The 7,576-nt window shown below is 44.7% G+C and overlaps 1 protein-coding gene across 1 annotated transcript in view; it reads right to left on the reverse strand.

Annotated features, from left to right (window-relative positions):
- The window catches only part of MMP16 (matrix metallopeptidase 16), a 194,453-nt gene extending 192,820 nt beyond the window's left edge, over positions 1-1,633 (reverse strand). The window contains exon 1 of the mRNA XM_040586220.1: positions 1,069-1,633. Coding sequence (XP_040442154.1) covers positions 1,069-1,200 — 132 coding nt within the window. The 5' untranslated portion in view covers positions 1,201-1,633. The remainder of the gene's footprint in view (positions 1-1,068) is intronic.
- Between the last annotated feature and the right edge of the window lie 5,943 nt (positions 1,634-7,576).

Here is a 7,576-nt window from a genome sequence, read left to right on the forward strand (position 1 = left end):
GGATCTAACACAAAAACAGAACTATGTATTAGAATTTTAAAGAGCACATATAAATTAGGGAGTCACATAACAAAAAAGATTAAGAGCTTTAATTGACATGGAAAGGAAGAGGGAAATGCACACATCACATTGAAACATTAAGAAAAACTGCTCACAGCAGAACTAATGAAGTGACAGGAAGGAGAAAAAGGAGGAAAGAACATACACAAAGATGATAAAGTCGGTAAAGGAATGTTACTTAATAAAAAGCACTATGTAAAAACCCCAAACAGGAAAACTGAAAGTGTATAGAAGAGTGAATGGAAATGGATGTCCACTGAATTCTCACTGACACTATAAACTCTCAGGGCTTGCCCTATCTAAGTATCCACACATTTTACTCTTCTTTCTCATTTGGAAAAAATCCTGTTTTCCTGGTCCTCCACACCCTCTAACTTTTGTGCTGTAGTCGCACCTTCATGTCGTTTGTTCCACGATTTCTAGTGGCAACACTTTTTGTTACATATAAACGGGGAAACGATCCTATTTTGTAAAATACTCTACCACAACGAAAGTGCCAAAATCCCTTGTCTGTTTCCTTCTGTCCCCATAACCTTCTTTCATTCATTCTTAGGAAAAAAAAAAAAAAAAAAAAAAAAGAAGGAAAACCCCCACACCACAGGCTGGGGAAACTCAGCAGTAGCGCGGTATCTTAAGGCTAAGCCATTCCCAGAGCCTTCCCTGAGCTGCGGGTACACGCAACGCCCCAGGTCTCCCGTGTGCCCGGGCTGAGGGTTTCCCGTCTCCCGGGGCGGCACGGGCTGCGCTCCAGCGCGGCATCGCGCTTTGTGCTGCCGCGGATAACGGGATCTCCGGCTGAAACGCATCCATCAGGCGGGGTAATTCAGGGAGGGGAGCTAGCTACCGGCTGCTGGAAAGAAAGCCCACACAGACGTATGCCCTGGCTGCTGGAAGACATGGCTGGCTGGCTATTTGATTTGATCCAAGGGATATAAAAAAAAAAAAGGAAAGGGGGAAAGGGAGAGGGGGGAAGCACACAGGCTCGCACACGCATACGGCTGATCTTACCTCCACATTGAAATACTGCTCCGCTTTGCACACTGTAGCACATAAAATCCAAAGGAAGGTTTGCAAGAAAAATACCCTGGACTGAGACACGAAATCCAACCGGCTTCCAGTGCTGAATGCGAGTACGATCATAGTGAACTGTGCTTCAGTGGACGGAAGATCTCTCGCTTTCTCTCTCTCTCTCTCTCTCTCTGCCTTAAACAAATACACAAACAAACGAACCCCCCTCCCCCGTGTCGGTGAAGAGCCCGTAGCGCAGGTTCACCCACAGCAGGGGAGGAGGAGGAGGAGGAGGAGGAGGAGGAGGAGAAGGAGGAGCAGACACTTCTCAGCACAGGCGGCGGCGGCAGGATCAGCTCTCGCACATCCTCACCCCCAGTCCCGTAAGGATGGAATGTGGCGTCCGAGTGCAGCCGCAGCTCCTGCACGACTCCTCTGCCCAGCAGCAGCAACCGCCTCCCCGTGTCCTCCCTCCTCTCCCTCCTCCTCCCCCTCCCCTGCCTCCTCCCCCTTCGCCTCCGCCTCCTCCCGGGGAAGGCTGGCCTGGCCGCCCGGCGGCGCGGCGCAACTCGGCTCGGCACAGCTCGGCTCGGCGCGGCTCCGCTCGGGCGGCGCGGCTCGGGGCGGCGCCCCGCCTCGCCTCGCCCCCCGCCGCTCCCCTCCACTCCAGAATGTTCAGCCGAAACCTACACAGCCCCGCCCCGCAGGCGTCTTAAAGACGACGGGCGCACCAGGCCGCCCCGCCGCCGTACGGCCGCGCTCGCCCGGCAGCCGGCTCTGCCGCCGGGAGCGGCTGTCGGTGGGCGGCCGCTGGGGAGGAGCGCGCGGCCTTCCCTCACGCGCGCGTGCGGAGGCAGCCGCGCGAGCGCCCGGCCCGCCGGGAGGACGGGCCTCGCCTGCGGGCGGGGAAGGGCCCGGCCCGGCGCGGCGGGAACGCGCCCACTGTCCCTGCGGGCCGCGAGCGCGGCTGGGGCACCGCGTGTGCCCGGGGGCACCGCCCGCGCCGGGATTCCCGGTCCGCTCCCTGGGGCGCGGAGCGTGCGCGCGCTGCTCCCGTTAAGCGCCCGTGGAATGCCCGCCTGGCGCGGCCTGTACGAGCGGCGGGCGGGCGCCGGCGGGGCGGGGGTCCCTCAGCCTCGGCCGCCCCCTGCCGCCACCGAGAGGCCGGGGACGCGCAGCTCGTCCCGACCCCGGTGCCGCCCGGTTTAGCCGAAGCAGCCCAGCCGCGCTGCCGTGCGGCCTACCCCGGCACGCACCGGGGCGGGCGGCGGCGCGGCGCGTAGCGGCAGGTCAAAGGGGCTGGAGGGTGGCTGGGGCGGGGGGGCGGTGTGCCCGAACGCAGCCCCGGGCGAGGGAGGACCATGGCACGAGGGTCGGGGTGCCCCGTGGCCATCTGGCCCTTCGGTGGCTCGGGAGAACATCTGGCGTCGCTGCTGACGAAGTTCACAGAAGGGGAGTGGGTGACGGTGTAGTTACCAGTGACAGAAACAAGCCGGACAAAGTCTGGGTTGACTGAAAATCTATTTTAATGTGTCCAAATATATGGTCATATGGTGTGTGAAAGACCTATAGCATAGCCTAACTTTATGCTGGATGTTGTGATGTTCAAAATGCCTCCTGGTTATGGCAGATAAACTACTCCTGTGGTGATTTCCTATTGCAATAATGCATCTTGGGGGGGCGGGGAAAGGGCTGGGGGAAGCAACCTTACTGAAAACAAGCAATTTAACAATTCCAAGATTTGAAAATTTACCTTATTTTTACTTGTTTGGTTACCAAAAAAAAGTATGTATAGATACTTGATCGTGATATGGAGCAACCTGGATGTAAAAGACATAACCTGACAGATGAAATCCTACTCAGTTGAGGTCAATGTCCAGAAATAAAACACGTGAAGATTAGATGTGTAAAATTTTGACAACACCTAGTAGCAGGATGTAGGAACGTGGATGTTTCTCCATCATTTGTTATGTTAAGAGTGAGACAGCTGTCTCTGAAAACGTTGTGTTCTGCCTAACCAAAGGCAATGGTGAAGCAGAATTTCTTACGTGATATACTTTTTTCATGTTAACTGCTAGATCTTAAAGGCATTTTCTGTTCTTCAGATTGTCAGTGATGTGAATAATGAAATCATGAAATATAGAGCTGGCAGCAAGCTAGAAGGACCTGTTGGCATGTTGGCGGCCAATATCGGAAGTCAAAATGATCTTAACAAATTAAAGAAATGTCTTGGAACCATCAGGAGGAAACTTAATACTGACAAATGCAAATTACATTTGGGAAGAAAAAGTAAAATCAAAAGGATACTGGTAAAACAGCAGCACTTCAGAAAAGAATCTGGGGGCTGTAATGGACTATTAAGTAAATATGAGTCAGCAACATGCTACCATTAAAGAAAAAGACAAGACAGCCTCACTGTGGAGTGTATTAATAGATGTGCAGTACATCTGACAGGACAAATTATTTTTCTGCTAGGGATTGATGAAGCCAACTGTGTTTGGTTTGAAACTAAGGACAGTCCAGCGAAAAATAACAGAATTTTAAGACGTGTAGAAAGCAAGATATGTAAAAGTTGAAAGAACACTATTTAGTCTGAGAAGACTGAGGGTAAATGGTCTCTTTATATGGAAAATGTTAGACAAAACTTTATTAAATGTGGTGTTAGTCGCGTTTGGAACAAGGTAACTAGTGGGAGTGTGGAATCTCTTCTGTACAGAGGTTTGACAGGCAAGAACATTATAGCTGTCGTCTCTCCATGCCTAGGGCAGTGGATTGTGTGGTAAGATCTAGTAGACTTTTTTGCTTATAGTGTATCAGTAGCTTATTTTCTCTTATTACTCTAAGAATTAGTCACTGTTACTGGTGTAAAAGAAACAGTAACTCACTGACTTCATACTGTCCCTTCTGTTTTTTCCTCTTCTCCTAAAGGACCTCCTTATTTGTGCCTTCAGCAAGCACTGGCCCTATTTGTGATGGTGTATTTTGTAGAGTCTGCCATTAGTGTAATACCCGGAAATGGAAATAGATGTTGCTGTAACTGGAATTTCATTCATCTTGCCTGTCAGGACTGCTGTGGCTATTTATTGTGAAAAGCATGGGGCCATAAATACAGCTACCTCCTTCCTTTACACTGTATTCATTAGAAGAAAGAAGAAAAGCAGTGGCATGAATAGAATGGTGGAGAACAAAAGCACCTCAGTGTTTGAGGAACAGAGTGGGAGAACACAAAAGTAAAGAAAGATTAGTAAGGAAACAGAGTAACAGCGTGTGCATATGAGTGCCAAGGGAAGAGACAAGGCATATGAAGGACAGAGGTCTTTGAAGTGAAAAATATCAGTCAGGAATGCTTGTGTGAGAGAAGAAATGCTGGCAATGATGGGATAGGGCTTTGAATATTTATAAGTAAGCTGTGGGCAGGAGCATGTAGGAGTAGTAGGGTCAGAGTCTCATGGGACATGTAAGAAGGTAAAAAGAAATAGAAATTAATTTAAAACTCCATACAGAGGGCTGTTTGTAGATATGTGCGTATGGAATTATGAGAGAGATTAAAGAAAAGACAGAAAAAAGCAACAAAGATGAAAGGGTAAGTAAACAAGAAAGGAAGGAAGGAAGCAGAAAAATGCAATTGGAAAGAAATGGGAGCTATTTGTTGAAGTGCTTGAATGATTCAACTTGTATACTTTATCAGTGTCTCGCAGATTTTTATCTTTTATCAAATACCAATATGATTTTTCTGTTCTTGCCTGTGGCAGTTACCAGCAGTAGTTAATAAGCATTGAACAGGTTTGTAGGGAAGTAAAACTGGAAAACTGAGATTTCCATTTAGTTTTAAAACTTTTAGCCTTTTTGAAAGGCAGGAAGAGATCTGTGTCCTGTGCTCCCATCAGCCCATTTACTATCTGAGTTTCTTAGACTCTGTAGAAAATCTATTTTATGGATGACTATAGTCACAGGTTTACAATGGATGATGACCAGAAACAGATGAAGACATCGTTACGCATTCCTGTGTCCAGATTTGAACACAGGGCAAAAATCTTTCACTTTATATAAATTCTGAGTATAAATTCATACGGTAACTGAAAAAAACCCAAAGTATTACATGCTTTCCTTTCTGCATTTTGTGTTGCTTAGCTGCTGATAGTACCAGCTGGAACTTTAAAGAGCTTCATTACAAGGTATATTAAACTGCAAAGACTGACGATAGATACCACATCTCACGCATTTGTATTGTCTCACATTGATATTTGGTTCTGGTTTGGAAAAGATGTTCTAATCAGCTGGCCTTTTACTCATGGAATGAGACTTTCATTGATGTGTCCATATGAATTCTGTTTGACTATTTGAAAGGTCCTGCAGGACATGAAGGCAACAAATAGGTTTAACTGTGTAGGAGGGAATATTGCATTGACTATGTATTCCTGCCAGGATCACGCTCATATTTGCCTGTGTTCAGGTATCTATGGTTCTTTATATTGCAAAGTTCACTGTAGGCATAAGGCTATCCAGTCAGAAAGTAGAACTGATACTGCCAGTGCACTTTACTCTGTTGTCTTGCAGCTCCACCAAAGGCTTTATGAAGACCCTAAGTAAAGATAAAGGTAAATGACACTGTAAAACCTCACATAAAATTGTTGTAGGATCACGAGGAAAATTCCTAATACTTAGGAAGTCATAAAGTCAGTAATATTTCAGGATATTTTGGTTTATGTTTGGCTGTAATTTTTCCCAAAGAGTCAGTGAAGTCATAGAGAAAGAAAGTCTGAAAGTGTAAAAAATTTAAAAAATACAGAGTTATAAATTGAATTTCTAATTCATTGAGTCATAATGTCACAGAATAATTTAGGTTCAATGAGACTTCTATAAATCATCGGATCCAACTGTCTGCATAAAGCAGAGGCAATGCAGGTTACGTTACTCTGATGCTTGTTCAGGGAGTTACGAATCAAGTTAATATAACTCAAGCATCATTTTCCAGTCTGCAATATGACTTCTCTGTCTCAGGGAGCTATTTTGAGGGTAAAATCTCTTCTGTGAGGTATTTGTCAGGCCTTCAGTTATTTTGGTCTTTGTGGTGACAGTGCCCATTTCAGCAAGTAGAGCAGGTACCTCCTAATCTCTTGAAGGCAGGAGAAATGGCCAAGAAAAAAAGGTATAGAAAATACAACTCTGTAGGTGAAGACTGAGAGAAATACATTTTAGAGAGAAAGAAGATACAGGGTAAGAGAGAAATGGCTCTTGGGGAAAAAACATCAAGAAGTACACAATAATAATTTAAAGTTTCTGTATTTTAATAGTAACATTTTCACAAGAATATTTCTAAGAATATGACTTGCTACTGGGTTAGTGAAGAACAGATCCAAAAAAATGCACTAAAGCAGCCAAGTCCTTACTTATTTACTGTGTGTAACTGTTCACATCAAACTTTATTTTCTCTACTTTATGACAATTTTCATGCTGCTGTTTTCTCTCCCACTCCTGATGCATGCTTTCCATGCTTTCTGATTTTTGGGTCAGTCTGCAGAGTAAGAAGACCCATTCAAGTGCCAAGTCCGACAGCAATTTCCCAATATATATCTCAGACTAAAGGGTTCTCTGCAGTCAAAGGTTTACAAGTGGTCCAGCTGTCTTTTGCGCTGTGCTGGTGATTATTCACCAATTTTACAGTAGTGTCAGATTGTCAGTCCAGTGATTGTTGTAAGATCTTAACAATTTGTTTTGAATATTATTTCCATCATTTTTACAAGGTGCCGTGTGTATAAGATTTATGTTGTTAAAAGCTAAGAAAAGAACACATTACATGAAAATAAATAATGCAGAGCAGTGACAGGTAAGTCTGACAGATGTGAGGAGGATGGCAAAACCAGCTTGAAAATGCTGGGTGTCTTCTATAATGTAAACACAAAGGCCTCCATAACTCCATATCAAGTTGAATCTTAAATGGAAGGTAATTATCCCAGGTTTTGTTTTGTGTTGCTCTAATGTGGCTGGAAATTCCACATCAACATGGTTAAAATAGACCTTTTTTAAATTACTCTGTTAATTAATCTCCCCAAATTAACTGTACTAGCAACCTGTGTAATTTATTTCATTGCCCACAGAAATTAATTTTATATTGTCTATTTTTAGCTTTCAACACACTATTTAAGTACTTTTTTTTTTCTTTTTCCCTGTGTGTTTACAGCACAAATGAATGTTGGAAGTGTTACCTGGAGAAAGATAAATCTTGGTGACTGTAGTTTCTGAGAAATAGTGTTGCATTTGGCACTTGGAAAGTAAACTTAAGACTGTGGAATTTCATAGAGGGATTGGATGCATCTGGCAAAATGAGTAGCAGTAAAGCAGATAGGAATGTTAACATTTAAATATCATTGGTGAGTTTCCAAGTTAATTACCAGTGTCATTAATGAAATCACTGCATTTCTTAGAGCTGTTGTTCTGCAGACTCAAGAAAAAATGTTATACTTTTTATATACATTCAAGAATATCTTTATCAACACAGTGTAATTTC

The sequence above is a fragment of the Falco naumanni genome, chromosome 3 (assembly GCF_017639655.2).
Source record: "Falco naumanni isolate bFalNau1 chromosome 3, bFalNau1.pat, whole genome shotgun sequence".
Lineage (NCBI taxonomy): Eukaryota > Metazoa > Chordata > Aves > Falconiformes > Falconidae > Falco > Falco naumanni.